We start from the raw sequence: 27,119 nt of genomic DNA on the forward strand, positions 1-27,119 counted from the left end.
TTATTAGATTTCATATTGATTCTGATGCAAAAGCTATCAGGAGCTTTTCTTGACAGTTTGAGGTAGAGCATTTAACTGTGTTCTGTCAAGTCACAGCTGTGCTGTAATACTGCCATGTTTTCAAAATTGCCAAATCATTTTGTATAGCAAATTAACATTATTCTGTTGAATTTAATGCCAACCTAACAAAACCTTGAAGCCATATCAGAAGATGCTTTCTTTAGACTGGAATCAATCTTTGGATCATACTAATTCATGAAAAGCAAACATAAATGAAGGATACACTGTACTGTATTTGCTCTTCATATTCAAATCTGATTTTCATCTGTGGTTCTGACAGTTTGTATGTTTGTTTCCAAGGGTTTTATGCCATTTCGATCTAGAAAGGACTCTTTTGTTTGAGCAACCTTTGATTCACCATGGGACATTATTAAAAAAATAGTCTGTACATTAGATATGGTTCAGAGCATATTATGTGATTACTTGTGCATGTTTTAGGAAAATATGTTTAGTCTCACAATTTGAAACCTAATGAATAGGAATAATATTAAAATGCCCAGCAAGAGGATTATGGGATGGAAAGATTGGTTAATTCATCTTCCTTTGCTGGTTTAGTGATTGAGGAACAAAATAAATGAGATATGGAGAACTACCATTGGTTCCCCAGAGGTTTTTTTTAGTTAAAGTTCAACTATTGTAATATGTTTCCTTTGTAGTCCAGGACTGTAGCTACTTTAGGCAACACAGGCATGGAGTGTAGGATAGATTAAATTGCACAGGATAAATTTTAAACTTTTCCAGATCTTACTTTGTCTTCAAGATTAAGCTGTTTAATACAACTCAGTGGTAGGAAAATCATGCTTGTATCATGTTGATTTGCCAGTATTGATTGAACAGTAATAGCAGAATGCTTGCTATACTTTTGAACAAGAATCCTGAATCTTGAATGCCTTGCAAATATTATCCTTCAAAAGCTAATAAAGATCACTACAATCCAATTAAGCTTTCCTAAGCTTTCAATTTAAGTGGTTTTCAACTCCATTAAGAGAGTGCAAACCCTTCATCTTTTTTGGTTCCGAACTTTTGTTTTTGTATTGAATCTCCCACCCCCCAGGTCCTATTTGACCATTATTCAAGCAGTTTGCAATAGTTGAAACATCAATCACCCAATAACACCTCTTGCTCTTTGCTCTTGACAGGATGAAATCTGGTTAAATACATACCATTATTTTGGACTTCTGGAATTAAGTACAGTGGTGGGATTCAGCCAGTTCGCACCACTTCGCAGAACCGGTAGCTAATTTTTTGTTGCCCAGGCCCAGAATGGACTTCCGGAATGGCATCCATACATATTTGAATCCCACCACTGATTAAGTAGATTCTTCTAATAGTTAGTACTAAATATGGGTTGGGCTTCAGACAGACACTGATCCTTGATCTCACAACTGGACTATTACAATATGCTCTATGTGGTAGCTATAGCTGGTTTGAAAACAGCAGCGGAAGCATAATAGATACTTATCATGCCCATGTATCATTGCTGCTCTGCATGCTGAATTGACTGTTAATTGGCTTCTGTGTATAATTCTAGTGCTGGTTGTTACTTATAAAGCCCTACATGGCATAGGGCCTGGTTCTTTCAGGGGCAACCTCTCTCCAGATGTTACTGGAGAGTGGCAGGGTGGATGCACTTCAGGTCCCATTAATTGCCACCTTATGGGTCTGAGAAAGCATGCTTTCTCTGTTGCGCCCATCTTCTGGATCAGCATCTGCCTGAGATACATATAGCATTGATTCTCCTAGAGTTCTGGAAGGCCCCTAAGATTTAGCTCTACTCCCAGGCCTGGGGGCAATGTATCTGTTGAACTCCTTTCAAGTTTTATTGGTGTAATTGTTTTCAATCTGGGCTGCCATGTCTTGCCTTGTGTTTTTTAAACTGTTTTAAACTGAATATTTGGATACCATAAGCTGCCCAGAATCTTCTACAGTGGGCATCCATAATATTTTTTGTTACAATAATATTAATGTGTTTTCTTCATTCTGCCTTCCCTCCAGCCGGAGTTCTTTTAAGAAGCTTATAGTGGTTCAGGCAGGCTGAGTCTCCATCTAAGCAGCCTGCAGGACCAGACCTGCTTAGCTTTAGCAGAGAACTGTGTCATGTGCCTTGAAATCACTCAGTTAACAATAAGAACAGCAACAAAAAAAGTTGAGATCTTAAAGACTGTGAAGCAGATGGAACAATAGATGTTGAAATCTCACTTTGTGAGTGCTTGAATATGAGTGGACCTCAGATACTGAGGGAGCTGTAGCCAGAAACAGCAACTGAAAAACCCAGCAAGGATCTATCTTTCATCTTGAATTAAGGTGGTAGTGCAGAGCCAGGAATGTTTGGATAGCATTGAATTTACAATTGGCAAAGGACACAACTGCCAGAAGGCTTGCGTTTTGGGATCCCCCCCCCTCTCACTTTCTAAAACATTCAAGCTCAAGAGATCATGGGTGACTTTATTGTAGAGTTTGGCAGAAAGACAGTTGAGTGCGGCATTCTCCCGTCTGCACAGAGAAAATGACATTAGGTAATACAATAGTCCTGCGATAATTTAGAGATATTGTTTTTTTTTAAGGTGGCTAATGGTGAGAGCGAGAGAGAAAGAAAAGCAAAAGGAAAACCCTCACTCTCCCCAGTAACCATTTTGACTACAAATGAGATACAACACAGATCTTTTCCTTTGCTATAACTCCATGCTTGCATATTGGGGCCTGTGAAATGTTTCAAACTACGTCCAGAAACACATTTTGGCACTAATTAAAACAGTTACAAACAACATCAACACAGCTGATCAGTGGTGCTCACTGCAAAGATCCTAGTAGTGACTCTGTACTCGGGGTCTGAATGGTTCAGCTGCTCCCTGCATTGTTGGCCCACCTGAAAGCTACATCGACTGAAGTGTTGTTGTTCTTCCCTTCCTCTCAAGAAGGCTGGGTTTTCTGCAGTAAAGACTGAAGCAGTTCTAGGAAAAGACCCCAGATTGCAAATGAATGAGAGCATCCTATGGTCCCTTAGTAAAATGAGAGTAAATAAAATGCAGGAAAGCAGTACAGCATAAGCCACCCAGAGCTCAGTTTAGGACTTATACTGTATAGCAGACATGTCAAACACAAGGCCCGGGGGCCAGTTGCGGCCCGCGAAGTGGTTTCATGTGGCCCGCAAAGCCATCCTGGAAACAGTGAGGGAACGGCCCCCGCTGCCTTGGCCCTGGCCCAGGCTGGCCAGCCGGGAGACAATGTACAATTTTGTGGTGGCCATCTATGCTGAAACACATTCAGTCTCCCTCTGACTTTGCCCTGGTACCCATCATGAACAACCTGGCTAAGGAGAGCAAGCACAGCAGCAGCAGCCTTGAGGAGGAGGTAAGTGCAGCTGGGCACCCCCTTGGGGAAGTGGGGCTGGGCTTGGTGCCATGGGTGCTCGAGGGCCAGGCTGGGCATTTGACCTCTGCTGCCCAGGGCTCTGGGCAGCCCACACCATCATCCAGCCCCCCCATGGCCTGAGAGGAACAGTGAGGCTCCGCCAGTGGACCAGGCCTTGGCACTTGCCCCGGTCCCACCCCCTTCCGCCAGAGACCCTCAGATCTGTCCCACACCTGCCCAGGCCCCCACAGGCATCCTTGATGCGAACGATGTAGAGCTGGCCATGCCCACCCAGTAGGCCACACCCACTCTGTCCAGGCCCACCCAGTAGGCCGCACTCACCCTGGCCACACCCACCCGGCCCCCCAAGGGCAACTGCAATGCTGATGCGACCCTCAATGAAATTGAGTTTGACACCCCTGCTGTATAGTATGTCGTTTTGTCTGAGTTAAGAAAAGGGATGGGGTGAAAGGATCTGCATGCTGAAAAGCCCCTTAGATGAGTAAATAGATTATCAACAGCTGTCCTTTGGGCCATTATTATTCTTTTGACTCCTTATAAAATGATCTACTTCAGGGCCATGCAACCTTGGCAACTTTAAGACTTGTGGACTTCAACTGCTGGAATTGGCTGGCTGGGAAATTCTGGGAGCCAAAGTCTACAAGTCTTAAAAGTTTCCAAGGTTGGACACCTCTGACCTACTTGTTCCAGTGTTACTCGGGATTCACTTTTTGTACATTGTTCCCTCTGATGGATGATGTGATGTTGGCCATTACTCAGGTAGTACATGACTTAAATTAAACATGTGTGAGTTATAATGTCCAGCCTTGCATTAATACTTAGTTAAATCAAAATGAAGTCTTGGGGCAAAGAGGAACAGGCCTACTTTCTTTTGTAATTAAGGATCAACAATCTGTTGAAAAGTTCATGTTATAAATGGAAGCCACAAAACCTTCCTGTAAATACACAGACAGCTTCTCTTTCATCAAGTCTTATCTATCTGTGCTATGTATTTCATAAACTAGTTCATATGTGTAAGATAGACTGTCAAGGGGGGTGTGTGCGCGTGCACATGCCTGTGTTTGAGCTCGAAACTTGAAACATCCTCTGGCAGCAGAATTTGGAGCAGGAATTTCTCTCTTCTATTGATCACTGCTCCACTGGAAATCCCCCTTGCACACTGAAATAATGCTGGGCTTTGGAGACTGCAGCCTATAGCTTCTTCTTGCGTGACTCCAATGTATCTTTAGAGCATAAACAATGCCAAAGCCTGAAATATGTTCTAATTAATGTTGGCAAGCTTTGCAGTAGTGAGATTCCAAGGTGCCTAAGATTCCTCATCCTCACTTGCCCTCTCAGGCTGTCATGGCTGCTTATCCCAATTCAGTAATTGCCATTAACTTGCCTCCAGAACTTGGTTTCTGAAATCAAGGAGACGTTTCCTCCAGCATCCTGGTCTCCTCTCTGGTGATACAAATCCCAGAAACTGGGCTGAAGGAGCCTTAGTCTCCCAGTGTTGTTCCCAATAAATTGTTTTCAGAGGTATTGCTTTGTCTTCTGTGAAAAGAATCCCTGCAAGTGCATAATTTACCTTTTTCCCAGGGGCTCTAGGAAGTCCACACAAACCTATTTTAATGGTTCTTTGGAGTTTCATACATTACATTACCTGGAGCGTCAGAAGCTGCAATCTTGCTTAGAAAACTTTCCTGCCTGTCACGATGGCATTTTTAGAAGTTTTTGCAGGCCATGGCACTGTTTTATCCATGACTCATTTCATTAATGAAGAACATTACTGGAACATTACTAGAGCACAAGACTGAAGAAAAAATTAATTTTGCAATTCTCATGCAGTTTTTAATTTTTTTTTACTGCTTGTACATACTTTGCTCTGTGGCACAAGGTTTTTTCTGATTGCTGTAGAACTGTGTGCATTTTTTTCAGTGAGAGTATTAATGACAGGTATGTTTTCTTGAAAAACAGCAGGTAGCTCCCTTCAATAGATAGATGTAGAGGGAAAGATGGATCTAGCCTAAGGATACTGTTGGTTTCTGCCTGGCAGTTTTGAAAGACTGGCCATAACCCATAATACTGCAGACAGATCAGAATCTTCTGATATATCTCTGCAGGTTGGATGGAAGTTAGCTGATACAGAGGACCTAATCTAATATATCATGCTAGTTACTGAAGTGAAGGATGACAGGATAAAGGGACTGTCTAACACAGGGGTCTTCAAACTTGGCCCTTTTATGACTTCTGGACTTCAACTCCCAGAATTCCTAGCCAGTGTGCCTGGCTGAGGAATTCTGGGAGTTGAAGTCCAGAAATCATAAAAGGGCCAAGTTTGACGACCCCTGGTCTAGCAGGAACCCTTTTTTTAACAAGAATTTTCTCCAGTTCTAAATCTTAGAATAAAATTATGATTGCATTATCTCAGTGTATCCCCCCCCAGTTAAATAAAGGATCATCATGGAGGGAAATGGACTGGAAAGGTAATATAGTATTGGAGGAATACTATGCTAAATGCAAGACAAGGTAAGCTTTCGAATTCAATCTATCATGATATAAAGAGAGGTCGTCTCCCAAAATAATTAAGCAATAATGAAATTATAAATTGGAACAAGCTTGGCGCTCTTTTTCTTTTCAGAAATTTGAAGAGACTTGTTTCTTTTTTTCTTTGAAAATGAATGTGTTTGGACAAGTAGGCTAGTGAAAATTGTTCTGCAACTGCAACAGTGACTGTTGTGAACAGGAATTAGAACAGGAAGCAGGAAATAATGGGATTCCACTCTGGGAAGGGGGGGGGGAAAGCCAAGCACAATCTAACCTAGGTGTTTTGACCTTTTTGTCTGAGTGTGCCTTTGAGAGAAGTGAGAGCTGAAGATGAAGGAATTAGATGAGTGAACTCTAGGCTCAACTACAGTTCCATATTTTTGCAGCCCAGTTCCATAAAAATCCCATAATATTATTTGGTCTCTCCCCAGATGCTAACAAACCTAATATATTAGATATTAGATGTCCTGGATGTTAGATAGATAATCTGTCTGTCTGTCTGTCTATCATCTATCCTATTTATCTCTATCTATCTGAGAGATGCACAGTTTCTCTGTACATTAAAAGTATTTTCTGCATTTCATTCTTCTGACTTTTAGCCGGTTCACCATGAAAAGCAGAAATTATGAATTTTAAATGATACAGGAAGAGGAGGAGGAGGACTGTGCTTGCCTTAAGAGTTTCTGGAGAATGACTGATGTTGCAAAAATCCTATAATTTGGAAAGTATATTTGGTTCTTCAATATCTGATGGCAGGAGAACTCACTAGGCCCTCAGATGTTCGTTTTATTCAAAAGTTTTATATGTTGCCTTTGCAGAGGAGATTGAGGCAAAGTCTGCGGTGCTTCTCCTTCATAATCTCAGTTTGGCTGAGAGAAAGCAGTTAGCTATAAATTGCCCAGTGACTTTCTGTGACTGACAGTGGAATCTGGTCTCCCCAGTGCTGCCCCAACACTAATTGCCAGGCCAACCTGGCCTCCTTGTGGTGTGGAGATAAGCAAAGTAAGCCCATGGGTAAGATAGCAGATGCCCATGCATGGATTAATGCTGTTTGAGAAATACCCATGCACTAAAACTGCGGTGAGGGTAGTACTTTTGAGCTTTGTGGCAGAGATTGAATAACACGGTTTATGTTGCTTGCTTGCAGGTTTCCGTGAAAGTGCTTTTGTCTATGCCATTGCAGCTGCAGGAGTGGTACATGCGGTCTCCAATGCCTGCTCCTTGGGCAAACTGCAAACCTGTGGCTGTGACCAGAAGCGCCGAGGGGATGAAGAGGCTTTCCGCCTCAAACTTCATCGCCTCCAACTGGAGGCCATGAACCGTGGCAAGGGGATGATGCACGGCGTCCACTTGGAGCACCTGCCAGATGAGGTCCCTGGCCTACAAGACTCCTGGGAATGGGGGGGTTGCAGTCCTGATGTGGACTTTGGGGAGAAATTTTCCAAGGACTTCCTAGATTCTCGGGAGATCCATCGTGACCTCCCATCCCGTATGAGGCTTCACAACAACCGTGTTGGCCGGCAGGTAAGTAAAAAAGAGCATAGTAATATAATGGGAAGGAGACAAGTCTTTCAGCTTGTCAAACTCCTCCTGATACCCCCTAAATACTGTACATGGGGCTGTATTTCCCAGAATTCCCTGCTCAGTTATGATGAGCATGATATATTCTAAGATGGTTTGGGGAAAAAATGGTCTAAGACATCTGGCAACTTGCTTGCTGGGGAATTCTGGGAGTTGAGGTCCACATATTTTATAGTTGGCAAGTTTGAAAAACACATGGTCTAAAACATCTGGGCATCATCTCACTGAGAAGGCTTTCTAAAGGTTTCTGAGGGAGTGAAAGAAAATCAGCAGATCACAGCGCGCTTGAGGCAGAAGAGAAGTTCCTGCTCACCCAGTTCATACTGAGTTGATGTGGGTGGTGGGACCACAAGAAATACAGTAGCCAGGATATTGTAGACACTTTTAAAAATATAATTGCATGAAGCTGGCGAAGGAGGCAGCCCATCAGCTTTCAGTGCAAACTGATGCTGTTTTAAGGCATTGTGCTGATTTTTCACCAGCGGTGGCTCCTGTCCTAATCTAATCTCCAGTTCTGGGCATTCTTCTTTGCTATCAAATGGAAAGGAACAAATAATCAGATCTCACCATTCAAGATTCTATTACCCAGAAATATTTTGGGAAATGATCTCATCTGAGAAAAAAAAAAATTGATGGGAACCTGCAGCCTCAACTGGGAACTTGTGGGTGCCAGTGAGCCTGCAGAGACTTCTTTTTTAAAAAAATAAATTTTTTATTAATTTTCTAATTTTACGTTTGGCTATTTAAAAAGCAACTTGGTGGCTGGGTTAATCAATAGTTCAGTAGCATACAAAACTTTTTAGTACAAATCTCAAAGTACGACCTCAAATATTTCCTCTCTTTTTCCCTTAATATCTACTATCTCATATTTAAGCTAATACAGTTCTTATTATGTCAACTAAATAAAACATCATTATTACATTTATCAATACATTTTAGCTTATACGTATCCTAATTACTTTTACATTCAATCAATGTCTTGTTATTAGTTTTTCCAATTTTTAGTTTCCCATCAATATTCAAATTTAACATTTGATATTTATAATTTCCAGGTTTTAGATAACCAAAGTTTCCTTTATCTCAATTCATAACAGAATCTAATATTCAAAATACACATCTTATCTATTTGGGTATAATCTTGTTCTATTTCCTAAAAGTTATCTATTTGATGATTTAAAAGCGTAGACATGGGAGGCTAGTTGGCAAAGAAAGAAAGCCAGAATAAGGCTGAAGAAAATTGGGCTTTTGATTTATTAGTGGGGATTTCATATTACCAATTAGAGGGTCAAAGGGAGAAGTTGAGACAAGGGAAATTTTGCTCATTAAATTTAAAATATTTGGAAATTAGTCGAAAATAAGGATGCTATTTGTTTAATACTTAAAAATTAGACCCAAAAGAAATATATATATTATGAATATGTTTGATTTATTGATTAACTCAGACAATAATGGGCTTTTATTTATTAAAGGGGATACTGTATTATTAATTAGATGATGTAAGATGGGGGGAGAATAGATAATCTGCAAAGACTTCTCATGCCTTCTGTCAGTCTTCATGCTCCATCTGATTAGGTTTTTTCCCCAGAAAAAAATTGAGGAACCGGCCAGTTTAAAGTAAAATGACAGTTGTTAACATAATCTTCATATCCAAGAGCTGTAGAATCCTGCATCTGTTCCAGAGTGTTTAATAGGAGGCTATAACTCAGAGCTCCGTTTGGAAACGTGACTCAGCACCTGGAAAAAGGGTAGAAGAAAAAAATGGTGCAAGATAGCTCGGGAGCCTAGACGTGTTGATGGGGAACAGCCCTAGTAGTTTGACTCCTGACAAAAGAGATTTTGTGACTGGCACCATTTTTGGTGAGTGACTATGAGATGATCTCAACAATTGCTGTACAAATGTGCCCACCGGCCTTAAAGAGCAGGTAATTGTGTTTTAGCATCTAACAACTTTATTCACAGACAAAACAAATCATTCTGTAATTTTAAGACTGATGACAGGTTTACTTGAGTCTAAGAAGCCCTTGATAAGAGGCAGCTAGACATTGTGATATGAAGCTGGTAATGCCACAGTTATTTATTTATTTCAAAATAAATATCTTGCCTACAAACAATTTTTTCCCCAGTGCAGCCTACTAATATTCCAAAATGCATTATCGAAAAATGTTATTAAAAATAGCAATTATATAGACAATGATATGGTATGTTTCTCAAGGTGTTAAGAATAGGCATTTTATACCATATATTAACTGTGATAAACTGTTCCACTGCCCAGAGTACCTACTGCTAATAGGTAATGTAAAATTGTTAATGAAATATTGAAAAATCTTAGACAGTACTTAAAAAAATCTGTGCATGGACAAAAATTCCCATCTATCAATTACAAAAGGCCACATTGTTTGGATCTGCACATATACTACACCAATACAATACAACATCTTAGATTCTTGGAAAGAACTCAGTGCACAAGAAGGCTAACATCAATTAAAGAACTGGTAGCTCTGATTTCACATTGTTGGGTGTAATAATATAATAATCTATATACTTCTGGAACTCACATTCACATAACCTTTAATTGGGCAAAACAGTGCCTCATAGTAGGGCAACAATTTTTGAATCAAGATACCTCAAATGGGCTAGCTTAAGGAATGTGATCAAAATTGGAGACTCTTGACTCCTGTGGAACTGAAATTTGGTATAAAACATTTTATGACACAGAAGTTATCATAAAGCAGTTAATGACATAATATAAAATATCATAAAACCTTTTCTGTGCTGATGTTTGAATGTGCTATACAGTTCAATATGGGTTATTTTCAAGGCAGATGCATCTCTGAATGTATCCCAGCTTTTCCAGTGAAGGCAGTACATTAGAAGTTCTGTCATGGTTGAAGGCACTGAGGAATCTGCTAAGAAAATACCTCTGAAAAAATGACCCAACCCAACTCAAGAGTTATCTAGTAATAAATTTAAATTTATCAAAACTGCCCACCACCGTAGACTCTGTCCTTTATAATAGCCTCATGAACACCAGAACAACTTGTGAATATACAAAGATTGTTCATAATTAACATCTTTGAGATTTTGCAGTGTTTGGAATATACATACAATCAAATGGCAGATATTATGCACATACAGGAGTGTTTTGTGAATTCTGCGCACAAAACCTCACGCCACACTATGTAATTCATTTCAAAATTGCCACAAGACTTTAAAGTTCCACACTCAGTTGCACTGCATACAACTGTTAACTCAATGCCTCAGTTATGTAATAACAACAACAACAACAGTAATAATAATAATAATAATAATAATAATAATAATAATAATAATAATAATAATAATAATAATAATAATAATAATAATAATAATAATAGTAGTAGTAGTAGTAGTAATAAAAAAGTTGGCAGGGAACTTGGAGGTCTTCTATTCCAACTCCCTGCTTGGCCAGGAATGCCTATACTATTTCAGACAAATGATTGTCCCGTCTCTTCTTAAAAAAATCCATTGTTGGAGTATTCACAATTTCTGGAGGCAGGTTGTTCCACTGATTAATTGTTCTAACTGTCGGGAAATTTCTCCTTAGTTCTAGGTTGCTTCTCTCTTTCATTAGTTTCCATCCATTGCTTCTTGTCCTGTCTTCAGGTGCTTTGGAGAATAGCTTGACTCCCTCTTCTTTGTGGCAACCCCTGAGATATTGGAACACTGCTATCATGTCTCCCCTCGTCCTTCTCTTCATTAAACTAGACATACCCAATTCCTTATATGTTTTAGCCTCCAATCTCCTAATCATCTTTGTTGCTGTTCTCTGTACTCTTTCTAGAATTTCAACATCTTTTTTACATCGTGGTGACCAAAACTGGGTGCAGTATTCCAAGTGTGGCCTTACCAAGGCATTGTAAAGTGGTATTAACACTTCACGTGATCTTGATTCTATCCCTCTTTTAATGCAGCCTAGCACTGTGTTGGCTTTTTTGACAGCTGCAGCACACTGCTGGCTCATATTTAAGTGATTGTCCATTAAGACTCCGAGATCCCTCTCATAGTTACTACTATTGAGCAAGGTACCACATATGCATGTAATAATTTTTAGCTAAAGAAAACCATCATTTGGGGGGAAAGTATAATTCAATCAAATGCATCATTCTATTGTTTTTGATTGTTTAGCAGTGTTGAAAATGTCGAGGGTATGACCGCTGATATCTGAGGGAAATTTAAACCTTGTTATTCCTGCACAATTAATAATTACATAAGAAAATCTAGTGAGAGTTACAATTGCTCACATCATCTGCAACAGGAATTGGTTTTATAATAGCAAAAGATGAATAAGAAGTTATTTGCTTAGGAGAAATATGGCAATGAAGATTTTCAGTGAAAGCCTGACAAAAATTGCTCAGTGTCTACTTGATGCATATCTGATGCATTTATTTTTAGCATCCTGAAGCCTGAAAATGGGCGTGGGTGCATAGACTTGTCACTGTCTTAAAAAAATGGGGAATTCCCCTAAGCCAGAGAAAATGTACGATAATAGGGAAAGTATCTCAAAAGTTTCACTGGATTAGGTTGCGTGCCTTTGCCTTTATCATTTGAAAGTATGCTATTTTATCCTTCAGAGTATTCCATGACACTAAGTCCAAATTGGAATGTGTTGCATTATATATAGTGGGAAGGAACAAAGGAAGGAACATCTCAAGCGATTATATAGCCATCAGCTTCCTTAATTTAGACAAAATATGAAAACTTGGTAGTCTGGATAGTGCAGGGTGTGGAAAACATGCTTATACCCCTTTAATATTTCTTCTGTAGTAATTCTGTGATTGAATAAGACAGTGGATTTCTTGGATTTCTCAGTACTATTATGAGAAAAATTTGCAAGCCATTTATTACACTACAGAAGATTATAGGCCCATCACCATAAACATAAATAGAAAAGCTAGATTTACTCAGTGTATTTTGTTTAAGCTGTATCACTTAAAACATTGAAGAAATGAAGCACAGCATTCTCAAACATAATGCTTTCAGTAGAATTGCTAGCAAGATGACTTCTATGAGATGAATTGGTTTCAGAGAAATTAATGTTTCCTCCATAATAGTTGCTTGATATTTATAGGTACCAGATCTCTGTGGCATTTAAACAGGGCGAAGTCCAGGCATGTATGCAAAGTCTTGCAGAATGCAGGAATCAGATAAAATTAGGACATAATAGCTAACTTACTTATTATAACAATTGAATTTAAGTATTTTTACAGCTTTGAAATCACAAAATAGACACTTCTTGCTATAAATTCCTTTAATTAGGAATTAACATATGAAGAGGAATGTCAGTTCTGTTAATGGATCTAGAAGAAAGATGACAACATAATCCTTGTACAGAAGAGTTTGAGGTAGTTGATGAATATACATTTTGTTTAGTTGTTTATTTAGCTGCTTAAAGTGGTTCAAGGTATTGTGGGCCACCTCTGGTTTAAGCATTCTCGTGCTGAAAATGCTGAGGAGAGCATTTTAAACACATATTTGGAGAATTAGATACATGTTTAAAGTGTTCCCCTCTTCAACGCTGCAATATTGAAATTGGCAGGGGAGCCTATCTGTTCATAACAGTCTGAATAATAAGCAGACAAATGTCTACATAGGCCTAGAGTTGAGGCTCCAATTGCTAAAATGCCTGACGGATAGACAGAGTTGATAGAAAGGCAAGTTCTTCAGATTTGAGTATACAGGTAGTCCTCGACTTACAATCACAACTGAGCCCAGAGTTACAGTCATTAGGTTGTTGTTAACATAATTGCACCTGTGCAATCCCAGCTCTCCCCATTGCAGTCATGGGATGCCTCAAGGGGTGGGGAAGGCCTGGGGTTGCTGAATGAATGGTTCTAAGTTGAGGGCTATCTGTAGAAGTATATTATCATATCCTGTGATTGTTGTAAAATACTTTTGGCAATCTTAAAAATATGCATTACCTGTTTCCTTTGTTCTCTTCTTAGTTTTCGTATCCCTTGTATGCAATTCAAAAGAACATGAGCATCTACACAGAGCTATAAATTTTCCACAACAATACTGATGTGTAAATAAAAGAGCCAAATGGGAGCCATAGAGGCAGTGCCACCTCATGTGAACCATCAGGGTCTTATTCATAGAATTCACCATCTGTAACCTGTTCTTTGTTCATTGTTCCATCTGTCTTTCTTTCCGGAGATAATCCACCGAAGAAGAAAAACTAGAACCACCATACAGTTCTATGCAGCAAAGTTCGGCAGGAGGGTGGGTGGGGTATATGCAATACAAGCCCCACTCTTTTGTAAGTGCATTGATGTTGCACACATCTTCAAAAGGGATGGAGCTTGCATTTCAATGCTCCCTCCACCATCTTGCCAATTTTGACTCCCACTTGACTCCCAAGGATGCCACTGGTTCTAAGAGTTTTATCTCCGGATCTACCCATCTTGTATGTATGAACGTAGAAAAAGGTTTGATAAATGGCCTTCAAATATGCAGGTTTCCATCGAGAGCTTTGTTGCAAAGACAGGAGTATCCCCATTCCACTTTATAAATCTGATATATTTCCCAACTGTTTTGTAGCCCCCCCCAATTCACCCATTCCTCCCCATTTAGCCAGCTTTGCTAAATCCAACTCTTAAATGGCCATTGTGAGGCAAATAAGAATCAGTTGCTCTTTCTGTTTAGCAGGGACAAAGAATAATGAATTTAAACAACAGCCTCAAACATTTCTGTTGGGCATTGGAAAGCACTTTCATAATCCTTAAATTGGTGGCACACAGTTAAGGAGTATATAGAGTATAAGAAAGATGGCATCTCTATCAGTGAACAGTTGAGAAGAAGCTAAACCAGTATTTGGCTGCATTTATTTATATGGATTTATCCTGAATAGGTGGATTACATGAAGGGCTTTTTAAGGCTACTGCCAACCTTATAGCCAAAGATATCGTGCAGTAAATAAGTGAAGGTAAAAATGTCCTGCAGCAAAAATGGGTGTGAGTAGAACACCTGAGTTTGGCAAAGGAAAAATCACGAATGTTGTACAGGTGTTTTGTCTCCTCCATGCAAAGGCAGAAAAAGTTTTTTCTTTCCAATCAGCTTTGATTTCATTTTTTTAAGGGGAAAGTTAGCATTTGAATGGTACCTGGAAGTCTGCAGTTCATTTGCTTAATTAAATGCATGGAGCAGGATTATTTAGTAATGCAAATATTTTTAGTAATTTAAGGAAATTGTACAGGTTGTCCTCGACTTACAACCGGTCATTTAGTGACCGGTCAAAGTTACAACAGCATTGAAAAAAGTGACTTGACCGTTTTTTTACAGTTGTAACCTTTCCAGCATCTCCATAGTCATGTGATCAAAACTCAGTTGCTTGGCAACTGGTTCATATTTATGACCGTTGCAGAGTCCTGGGGTCATGTGATCACCTTTTGCTATCTTTTGACAAGCGAAGTCAATGGGGAAGTCAGATTCACTTAACAGCCGGGTGATTAACTAATCAACTGAGGCAAGAAAAGTTTTAAAATGGATAAACTTCACATAACAAATCTCTGACTTAACAACAGGATTTTGGGGCTCAATTGTGATTGTAAGTAGAGGACTACCTATATTCTAATTACAGAGAGGCATAAAAAGACATCCACTTTGATTATCATGATTTTGAAAACCAGGGTACAGGTGATCCTCAATTTATGACTGCTTGCTTAATGATTGTTCAAAGTTATGACAGATCTCCCCCACCCCCAAAAAAGGCTACTTATAACCCATTTTCAAATTTATGATAGCCACCACCCTGTGTGGTTGCATGATTTCATTGACAACGGGCTCACCTTCACAGCCATTTGTAGCATCCCCTGATCATGTAACTGTGATTTGTGATTTTTTCCCCCTTATTTCTGGCATTTACTTCCAGTTCTTGGCAAAAAAAAAAAAAAGACCATTGGGAATTTATTCATTTAACAACCATGGCATTCACTTAATGGCCACTGCAAAAAACATTGAAAAAATTGATTCCAATCATGTGATGCCTCCACTTATGACTGTAACAATTTATGATCATACTTCTAATGTCAATTACAGTCATAGGTCAAGAACTACCTGTACTGTATTTGATGAAGATTGTTGTATGCCATCAAAACTTTTTCAATTCCTATTTACCACATAAATAGATTTTCTCCCCGAGGATCTATCCCTAACTGTTCTTTTCTATCTCCCAATGGGGTACTCATTGCCACAGTAAGTGATTCCCTCTGCCTTCCTGCTGTATGTCCTCTTTCCTTCTAACTTTCCCAGAATTAGAGCCTTTTCCAGACAGTTAGGTCTTCACATAATTTGGCCAAAGTAAGATAATTTGCGCTTTGCCCTTTGGGCTTTGAGTGACTTGATTTGTTTGATGATCCATTGGTTTGTTTTCTTGGCTGTCCACAATATTCTCAGGATATTCTCAGGATAGTTTAATGAAGAGAAGGACTAGGGGTTACATGATAGCAATGTTCCAATATCTCAGGGGCTGCCACAAAGAAGAGGGAGTCAAGCTATTCTCCAAAGCACCTGAAGGCAAGACAAGAAGCATTATTATTATTATTATTATTATTATTATTATTATTATTATTATTATTATTATTATTATTATTATTATTATTATTATTATTATTATTACTATTATTATTGTTGTTGTTGTTGTTGTTGTTGTTGTATTTAATATTTAACATGAACAAATACTTAACCTGATACAAAGAGATAAGTAAAGCAAAACAGCTTGTTACATTATGAAAACCAAATCCTGTTGATTTTCTCTTTGTTTTATCTGGAAAAAGTAGATAGCTGGTCATGCCTGTTCATGGTGACTCTATGGATGAATGGTTTGCATCTCAAATTGCCTCCACAACTCTTCTAGGGATATTTGAGGGATAATCTTGATCCTATTCATCCACCTTATCTGTTGTCTTCCCCTTCAACTTTTCCCCTCATCTTTCCAAACCTATATTTTTTAATCCATCAATACTGTAGTTCAAATAAGATGCCCAAAGAAAAGCCTTTGAAGGGTGCGCCTAAAAATTAAAATTCATAACTTTGCTCATCTCATAAGATATTTGGCATAGATCTTGGATTCTTGGGAAGCAAAACAACTTTTTAGCCGATTAGTTTATTTTATTAAAAGTGCTTGAAAGTGATGGAAATATTTGTACGGTAAATGGAATATTATTTTGGATTGTTATTTCTGCTTAATATAGAGCTGCTTTGACACCCGCTGTGCACTGTGTTGCATTAGAGGGAGTTCCACAGACAGAGTCATGAATAGTAACCGTCCTCGATTACCTAATAATAGAATAGAATAGAATAGAATAGAATAGAATAGAATAGAATAGAATAGAATAGAATAGAATAGAATAGAATCATATGTTGTTAAAAGTATACACAAATTAAAGGAATTAGGACTGTCCTGATTACAAGAAATCTCCTATAGCTGTACATTTATGCAACTTTTCTGTCACTGCAGGATTTTATTATGAAAAACTCTTTGAGGGAGATGGGCAGTTCAGAAATGTGAAAAACATAGAAACAAACAAATACCATGTATGGCAGGGGTCTTCAAACTTGGCCCTTTTATGACTTGTGGACTTCAACTCCCAGAATTCCTCAGCCAGCATGCCTGGATGAGGAATTCTGGGAGTTGAAGTCCACAAGTCATAAAAGGGCCACGTTTGAAGACCCCTGATGTATGGTGACATATTTTCTCTTTAATCTTAAAAGTGGAGTGGGGAAATTAAAGCCCTCCAATCTTACTGAACTACAACTCCCAGCATCCCCCCAGCATTAGTTTCTTTGGTGGGTTGTTTCATTACTAGCCTTACTTGTGAGATACACCAAAGGATTCTTTACTCTGTTTGAAGAACAGATTCTGTCTGCTCTTCAAACATGGTGAAGGAACAGAAGGAAAAGCTCATCGTAGTTTTAGAATTAAGTGTGCCTCAAAGCAAATGGCCAACCCTTTAATGGAAGGTCTATTTCGCCAGTCTGCAGCTTGTAGGGGCTGGAATGGCGGCCCTTCCCTCTGCCAGATCAGAGAGATAGAAAGATGAAAGGGTACCAGAACCACCCATTAGCTGCGCAACAAAGAACTTCTGGCGCAAGCAACAATAAAGCATTTGCCTACACGAATCTCTTCAGGGAAAGATGTTTAGCTTGTAGCGTGTTGTGTACTGGGTTCTTCTTTTAGACAACTAGGTTCTGGGGGCTTTTTTGCCTTGATCTGAAGAGGTGGCTAAACCTAGACTATGGCTTTTGAGAGGTGGAAGCCCAAATTCACTCAGTTCCTCTTCGTTAATTCATTAACTAGCAATTAAAGACAATGCGTGTATTTCCCCCCCCCTTTTCTGCCTCTATGTCATTTATTTGAGGGGGAAAGGTGAAATAAGCACTTACATGCCTTTAGAGTATTGATGTAGGCGACATAATCCTGGTTAATGACTGTAATACAGGTTAAGCCTTCCTCTTGTAAACAACGTTGCCCTAAACCTGACCTCCTGGCCTCTTTGACTGAGAAGGAAGACTGCCTTCTGGTCTCTGCCTGATTCATCAGAGTCAGATCACTCCGGCACTGCTCTGCATCTGGGCAGTAGCTGTTAAAACGAGCCTTTCTTCCACCTAATCCAAGATGGTTAGTAGAAGAATCAGTGCTTTTTTAAATACAGGATTATGGACCAAGATTAAATATAGGATGCACTGCATGATATCCAGAAGGGTTGCATTATAAAAGAGAGAATGCTTAGTCCTTAAGGATACTTGTCATTAGATTGTTTTATAAGTCATTCAGATGTAAAATCTGAATCAAAATGTAGTATATAAATTGAATAAAGAATAAAAGGAATGTGCTTATTTTGCCTCTGTGAAGCAGGAAATAGAAGGGTCTTAAATGGGTTGGATTGGCCAGAACATCAGAGGCTGTTACCCCAAAAGAGATGTCTTTGGTGATGATTACTGTGGTCTGTTTGATCAATTGTCCCATTCCTGATGTTGGATTAAGTCAGGGGTCTTCAAACTTGGCCCTTTTTATGAGTTGTGGACTTCAATTCCCAGAATTCCTCAGCCAGACACGCTGGCTGAGGAATTCTGGGAGTTGAAGTCCACAACTCATAAAAGGGCCAAGTTTGAAGACCCGTGGATTAAGTGGTTGGAATTGCTGACTTGCAGAATGCCTTAAGATAATGCTTCAGTGGGAATTAAAATGGCACCTCCTATCCAGATGTTCAGTGGCAGCATTTCAGAGTCACAGCGTCCACAGACTTTTCCATTAGTAGCCATAGACTTGAAGGGGTTCCCCAGGAGGATGTTCTGTGGATGGCCTTCTTGAGTCTTAGTAGAGGCTCCTATATATTAGGGAAAAGAGAATGTGATGCCCGCTTATCAAAGGCAAAGTAACCAAATAAATCAGTCATTGTGTTACAAATGAACGACATGAAAAAGACATTTCTTATAACAGATCTGAGTTCAATCACTTTTTGCTACTTTAATCCTAGACTTTAATTCTCGGCTTCTCCCCTCTCCATCCCAGAAGAGTGGATTTCTTTTCCTCAGGACATATGCCTCCTATGATACCTAAAGAGGAGAAGACCATAAGCTCTGGTCCCTTCAGGGACCTAATTTTTAAAGGCGTCCCTAAGGATTGCTCTCTCTGCCTGATGGAATTATGGTGGAGCTCAAAGATTGTTTTTGTTTTGTTTTGTGTTCATTACAGCTGCAGTTCTGTATATCCACTTACTTGGAAGTAAGTTCCATTGAACTTGGTCGGCTTTTCATCCAAGTAAACACAGAGGAGGATTTGCCCTGAACAGCTGTTCTTTGAGATTAGATGCCCTTTGAACAGCTCAACTTTAAAGGGTGCATAATGAGGAGCACATGAGCAGGGATGGGGTGGGGGTGGAGTCAGCTTTGGAGGGAGAAGGGCTTGAGGTGTGTGACTTTGGTTGTCTCCCTCCTTATATAACCATCCAGGATTTTTTTTATTTTTTGCTAGAGCACTATCCTTTACCTAAAATTTAAGAAATCCCCCTGGATGAATGACATTGGCCTGCTTTCTCCTTGGAGCAGTTTTGGCCTGAAGAACTCTGCCTTAACAGGACTGGACCCTTGGCAGGCAGGCAGTCCCCTTGGAACACACACAGGAAATGATTTAGAAACCACTAGGTGGGATGCAAACGGGATAATGGCTCCAGCCTATTAGTGCTCTGTAATTTGGTGCTAATTTCCTTTATTACAGTGTTCTCGCACTGCAGGGGATGGTCCTCTCTTTCTGCCTGGGTGGGGGTGGGGGCTGAGGGCTGGATCTTATTGCAGAATGTAGAGATATCGGAGCCCCTGATGAGCAGAGAGGTGGCATCAGAGTGCTTTGCAGGCTGGTTTCCATGTGCCTCCCAAGGCACAAAGGAGTTTCATTGGTACATGCAGATCATGATGAAGTCAAGGAATGCAACTGTGGTCTTCTTGTGATGCTATAGGACATGCCCACAATTGTTGGGCACAGGACCCCCTTCCTTGCTCTACTAAACCAGACTGATGGCCTGACTGGCACTCAGCTGCCTTCCTGGGACTGCCTCCTTAAGCTTGCTGGAACTTTCTGGCAAGTTTTAAATAGTTGCAACTATTCCCCATCCTTTGCTTGAAATATTGAATAAGCTGGGGTGTGTGGTTTCTAACCATGGTACTTCTGGTGGATTTCTGTTTATTGGTTTGAAAGCCTGGGAGTCTTAGCCATAAGAGGTGAAAGGTTCAGTCCACATGTGTGCCTTTCAGATTTGAACCCACCTCCAATTGAAGTTAATCATAAGTAACTTACAATATCAAGTATTGAAAGAAAAGCCCTGAAGCTTATAGGTGCAAAAAACCAAAATGCTGTGGTGATGAAGGCATATATGCTAATGGGAGAAATGGCTTAAAGGTAAAAATATATTTGAGTTCACCTTCACTCCTGGTAATGGCATTATCAGTTTTCATGAAAGTAATTTGCCTTTTTCCAAAATGCTTAGACTTTTCACTCTAGCTCAGTGTTTCTCAAACTTGGCCTTTTTTTAAATGTGTGGACTTCAACTCCCAGAATCCTCCAGTCAGCATGATGGGGGAGAATTATAGGAGTTACAGGTCTACACATCTTATAGTGGCTAAAATTCAGAAACACTGGTCTAACCAACAAAATTCCCAGGTGGTCCTCCATCCTAATAGTAACTAAGAACTCCTCAGTTTAGTTCCTAATGTCAGCCAAAAAGAGGTCAAGCAAAGAAATGCTAATGGTCTCTTGTTTCAAAGGGTGCATGGGTGGAAGAGAAGAGCTATATTTCTATACCAGTATTGGTGCAGTACCCTCTGTCACATTTCAGTCAGCTGAGAACCAGCTTGCCTGTGTGATATGCATACTTCTAAGTAGAGGACACTATTCACTGTAGACTTGCTGCTGCTGAACTTGGTGTAGTAGAGGAAGGGAGTGTTATGGTTTTGTTTTGAGATGAGAAGGTGTTCAAATGTGCTATTCCTTTCCCTAATCTGAAAAGATGTGCACTGCATGCTGCTTCTACATTTGTACATGTAAACTGTAGTTTTTCTGGCTATCTTCTTACTCTAGCCTTCCGCATTGGGTGGGCTCCCACTTGTCTGCCATAGAAAGCTAAGCAGGGTCCTGCCAAGTTAGTACTAACTATGGCAGACAAGTTCTATTAAATGCTACTCCAGGTGTCTAGCCTGGGAAAGTAAAGTCCCTTCGGTGGAGTCTGGTCTCAGAGGCAAAGAATATGGATTTTGTTAAACAGGGTGATCAAAATCAAGTTAGTTAATTCTACTGCATTGAAAGTTCCATCCTAGGAGCACATGACTTTTTTCTCAAAATATGCTTCTAACAGTATAACAGCAAACCCTCATTCACAAAGAACCTATTATAGATAAGCAGAACAAGTTTGCAGAACTTGTAACGACAGAATATAGCACAAAAGTATTATGATCTGCTTGATCAGCTTTATTTTCTGGTCATCCGAGTTTGCAAGAACATATTATCAAACAACTAGTTGATAAATTAGTATCTGGCTGATGGGTTGAGTTCAGCTGGGTGGTTCCTACTTGTTCTAACCTGATACCTAAAGTTCAGGAAGTTCTACCAATATTCTAATTACATCTTTTCTATGATTCTGTAGTAGAATCCAGAGTTCCTTAAACCTCTTCTCCCATACACTGATGTTAACAATTCTTCTCTTGTGAACAGAGCAGAAACACTGCCATAAGTACAGACCTATGGCAAGTATCTTGCATAAGTAGTAATTTACAATACTTATTATGTTTATGTAGTCCAGCAGCCATGCTAGGTTGAGAGATGGTTGACTTCTCAAGGAAAATTGCACGGCGCTCCCTGTTGGTCCAAGACTGCAGATGTGTCCTCCCACAAGGTCATATCAGGGCTGCTGCTGGGAATTTAGACCCAGTCCTTTCCCTAGCTTTTATGAAGATGGGAGGAAGCTGTTTCTCTCGATTGAAACATACGACAGCACACCGTTTTAGTCACCAGGCAGGCACTGTAAATGGGCAGGGGAAGTAAGGTCCTGCTCCCTCTAGCTTTAAGAAACTCGCTTGGCCCTGGCACAGCTGCACTCAGACCAGAGTGCAGTTCTTTTCCTAATTTAACAGATTTTTTCCTGGGAAGACACAAGTTGGCAGAACCAAGCTGAAAACATCCTGCCTCCACTAGATTGGCCTACAAGAGGAAGCAGGCATGTCCTCCATGAATTAGGAGCAGCCCAGAGTCGAAGTACCTATTTTAGTCTTTTCCAGGTATAACTGGCCCACCAACACTAATACTCTGAATCTGGTGATCTCCCTGCCTCCCCCCCCCCCCAAACCTAAGAAAACCTCCTATTAGAAAATAATTTCTAGATCAGGGAATGCATTTGAATACACTGCACAGGAAACAAGCAGGTGGGTCACAGCTTGGTTCTGCCAGATCTCAAAGCAATCCCCACAACCTGGTCTCCTTTGGATGTGCTAGAGACTGTAGCATCCATCATTTCCAAACTCATTGTGTAGCCATTAGAATTATATCTCATGTTTTCATTCCAGGCCTCAAGGTAGCCTAACTAGTGCTTCCTCTCTTTATAACTCTGTCAGATAGATTGGGCTGAGAGGCAGCGCCCTAAATCACCTGGGGAGTTTCTGTGGCTGAGAGTAGATTGGAATCTGCTTCCTGGTTCCAGGCCAACACCTTAACCATTACATTATGCTGGCTTGTTTTAATGCCTTAGCAAAGCTATGTATCTCTTAAGAAAAAAGAGGAAAACGGTACTGAAGAGACTTTTAATAAGACTGGGGTAGATGTGCCTTGAAAAAAAAAACACAATATCCCTCAGTGATGTTGGAAAAATAATTCTAGGAGAACAGTAAGAATTTGAAGCTTCCCGGATGTTCCCAGAAGAGTATCCTTAAAGTGAAAATTCAAAACATAGGGAAAAGTCAGGATCTGAAAAAGGGCAAGTCTTGTAGAATCAGAACACAAAACAATCTTCCAAATTTGTCTCTGCTGTAGCCCTAGCCAAGAGAGTTGCCACTTCATCTCACGAACCAAAGGTAATACAGATAGTCCTCAACTTATGACCACAATTGAGCCCAAAATTTCAGTTGCTAAGCGAGACATTGGTTAAGTGAATTTTGCCCCATTTTACGACCTTTCTTACCACAGTTGTTAAGTGAATCACTGTGGTAGTTAAGTAAACCATGACATCATTAAGTGAATCTGGCTTCTCCATTGACACTGCTTGTCAGAATGTTGCAAAAGGTGGTCACATCACCCCAGGACGCTGCAATTGTCTAAATATGAGTCAGTTGCCAAGGTTCTGAATTTTGATCACATGACCATGGGGATGCTGCAACGGTCATAAGTGTGAAAAATGGTCATAAGTCACTTTTTTCAGTGCCGTTGTAACTTCAAATGGTCACTAAATGAACTGTTGTAAGTTGAGGACTACCTGTACTTTTCTAGATGAGACTGGAAGGGGGGGGATATAAGACCCAGTTATTCAGACAGCGGATTTTATTTCTGTTAAACTGGCTTGCCTCTGGACCCCTACAAGCCAATGTTTGCACTTTTTACCTGTGTAGTTGCAGAAGCAAGCCTTCATGGAATGCTTGTGGCCAGACTCTGTGATAAGGAGATGGAGGAGAAGAATGTTGTCTTTAGCTTATTTAAAGCCATTTAAAATCCCATTCTTTGAGTTTTGTTCTAAATATAAGGTGATGACACATTCTTGTTGAAATAATAACTTCATTTCATCCTGCAAGTCTGTAAATGATAACCCTAAACGATCTGAAGTCTTGAAATCTCTCAACACATGTTGTTACATGTAGTTGGGAACATTGCCTAAACTCTCTTCACCTCTCACTGTGCCACATGGCTACCTGGAAGGCTCTCGTTTACACTCCATCTACACCTTTTAGTCTAGTTAGTATGCTCTGTGAACCTACAGCCATCATGGTTAGCCTTTGGTGCAAGATATTATGCACACATGGATAGATGATTAAATTGATCGTGTGAACACAGTCAATACAACCAATCTCTTATGTAACTGCTTGACTGGGTTGCATAGCCTGTACACAAAGGAGTTGTGACTGCTTGTTTGTGCTTTCAAGTCAGTCTTGACTCCTGGTGACACCTGGGCAAGTCTCTGTAGTTTTCTTGGCAATATTTCAGAAGTGGTTTACCATCAACTGCTTTCTAGGGCTAAGAAAGAGTGATTGGCCCAAGGTGACCCAGTTAGCTTTCTGCCCAAGGTGGAATTAGAACTCACAGTCTCCCAGTTTCTAACCTGGTACCTTAACCACTACACCAAACTGATGCTCTTGTGCCAGTAGCACAAGTTGTCTCCAAGGGACAGGGATCAAATTCCAAAGCCAACTAGACAGAAAATTGAACTAGATGGAGCTCAATCCTTCTACATGAGGTCTTCTGACTGCTGTGTGTGCTTGTGCTTCTGACAGGTGGTGATGGAGAACATGAAGCGAAAATGCAAGTGTCATGGAACTTCAGGAAGTTGCCAGCTGAAGACATGTTGGCAAGTGACTCCTGATTTCCGGCTGGTGGGTTCAGTGCTCAAGGAACGCTTCCATGTGGCAACACAGATCCGGCCCCACAACAGGAACACTGGACAGATGGACGTGGGCCAAGCCCGCCACCGGCGTCGTGGTGGCATCAGTGACCTGATCTACTTTGAGAAATCACCTGACTTCTGTGAGAGGGAACCAAAGTTGGACTCTATGGGCACACAGGGGCGTTTGTGCAACAAGACCAGCCCAGGCATGGACAACTGTGAAAGCTTGTGCTGTGGACGAGGACATAATATTCTGCGGCAAACCCGCAGTGAGCGATGCAACTGCAAATTCCACTGGTGCTGTTTTGTAGCTTGTGAGGAGTGTCGACTCACAGAGTGGGTCAGTGTCTGCAAATGATATCTATGTCTCTGTAAGCCTGCAGAAAGTTCCATTGTTTGCCTTTGCAGCACTAAGGATGGAGCCCTGCATTAACATAAATCAGGGTTTGAGGGACTTGGTACATGCTAACGTTTCACATCTCCCGTCACTTCCTTTCTGGCCGGTTACATGAGCTCTTGATTCCAGGAGATCCTATTGTACAGATTTGAGCCTTGGCTTGACGTTTCCAAAACACCAGGAGCTGTATATTAGTAATCTTGCTGGAGACCCAGAGGTTGTCTCTGGCTGTTTCTAAGCATTGACACCTTCAGCCACGCTTGTCAAGTCTATGAGCTATAGTTCCTCATAAAATAGCTGTCATTCCCACCATATCGCCATTCAAATTAGTGCCCTTTAAATCCAACATTCAGGGGGTAGGGAATACAATCAAATACCTGTTAACCTAGGCCAAATTTGTTCCATTCTGGTTAAAGTGCCATGAGCACCTTTGTTGTTCAGGGGGAGAACAATGAAATAAAATGCAACGTTGGTTTTAAAGAAATGTTTCAAAAATGAGATTGACGAGTTGGGGGTACAGAGCTATCTCTGGAACAAGAGCCACAGGCACTGAGTGCAAATACTGTGGTTGGTAACTTATTTTATTATTGTGCGAATAAACATGAATCCAGGACACTAATGTGCATGTGTATGTCTGAAGTAGAATTATGTGGCGATGTGTGAGGGGTTTCCTTCAGATGTTATGTCATCATTTCTCCTTTGTACACTTTTGGGATGTTGTCATTGCAGAATCGACTGGACAGAAAGATTCTGTCTTGGAAGAAAGCTATGACTGTAATATTTCGTTTTTAAGCTCCTGGGTTAAACTCCATTGGAAGAACCACAAATGTTTTACGCGAATTCAAATGAGCCTTTCCCAGCTGGGATGTTACATTTATGATTTCCACATGCAGAGACTTGTGAGCCGATTGGCGTGCGGAGTTAGTCACAATGTTTGTAAATTGTTTTTCAGGGGAGTAGACATGTTAATCTGCTGCAGGAAAAAAAAGTACTGTAAGACTTTAAAATGCCGTTAATGTTGTGGATAACAGGCCACAATGCCGGATTCATGAAGTGTTATCCTAACTTACAGGCACACATGGCGAGGTTTGTCATCTGTAAAGTCCATGCAAACTAAAAAACAAACAATGGCAATCACATGGTTCAAAGTATCTCCTTTTTCTCTATGTATTTTCTATAATAATGCCCCTGGCACTGTGCCTATATATGCAGGATTGCTCTGGACCTTGAAAACATATGCTAGAATCCTTAGTTTTTCAGGTGCCACAGAACTCATTGTTTTTGCTAGCATGATTATCCTGTTGGAAGCCTCTTCTTTTTGTTGCACATTCCGAAGATTATTACTGCAACCCGGGAAGTTTTAACATATTTGTTGTATTGAGGCTATCAGGATATCTCTAATTCTGCCCAGGAACCTATTGCACTCCAGAAGGAGGATAGGGATTAGGATGGCACTGTGAGGAATCTCCTTTTAAGATAAGCATGAGGTGAGAAGTGGGGACAACAAAATGGCCACTTGTGTTGGAAGAGACCTCCCTTCCATGGATAAGTAAAACAGTAGCACAGGTTTGCAATAATGCCATTCATTCTTAAGCGTTTGAAAGAGAGTGTTTGTCCCTACTGCTGAGCAATAAAATATTGGGCTCTCAAGTGTTTGAAAGAGAGTGCTCTTCTCTAACTGCTTTAAAAGTGTTTTCATAGAACGGGTGAGTGGGATATGGGGTTGATAGATGAATGGTGAACATGGAGTGAGAAATAAGAAACTGTTCTAAGCAGTCCCAGCTGCCTGCTTTGCCCTTCCTGGGCTTAGATGGTGATGAATCACCTGATTGGTATTGTGCACTGTCTGATAAATCCCCACCCTGCCTATAATGTCAGCCCAGAGGCTATGCAGCAGGAATACGAGACAGGAAGGAGAGGGAAGAGTGGGCAGGCTACCTCGGCCCTAGCCAATGGGGAGCTTTCTGCAGCTGCATTTCAAGGCTTCAAAGCGCTTCAAGGTTGGCAGTGGGTTTGCAGGCAGTCAAGTAACTGGGGGAGAGGCCAGTCATCTCCCCAAATGCCTTTCCAGG

General features: G+C 40.4%; 1 protein-coding gene across 1 annotated transcript in view; it reads left to right on the top strand.

Annotated features, from left to right (window-relative positions):
* The window catches only part of WNT10A (Wnt family member 10A), a 36,623-nt gene extending 10,966 nt beyond the window's left edge, over positions 1 to 25,657 (top strand). Inside the window, exons 2-3 of the mRNA XM_015821612.1 lie at positions 7,109 to 7,485; positions 24,541 to 25,657. Coding sequence (XP_015677098.1) covers positions 7,109 to 7,485; positions 24,541 to 25,008 — 845 coding nt within the window. The 3' untranslated portion in view covers positions 25,009 to 25,657. The remainder of the gene's footprint in view (positions 1 to 7,108; positions 7,486 to 24,540) is intronic.
* The last annotated feature ends 1,462 nt before the right edge of the window (positions 25,658 to 27,119 follow it).

This window comes from Protobothrops mucrosquamatus, unplaced genomic scaffold (genome assembly GCF_001527695.2).
Source record: "Protobothrops mucrosquamatus isolate PMUCROS unplaced genomic scaffold, P.Mucros_1.0 scaffold1362, whole genome shotgun sequence".
Classification (NCBI taxonomy): domain Eukaryota; kingdom Metazoa; phylum Chordata; class Lepidosauria; order Squamata; family Viperidae; genus Protobothrops; species Protobothrops mucrosquamatus.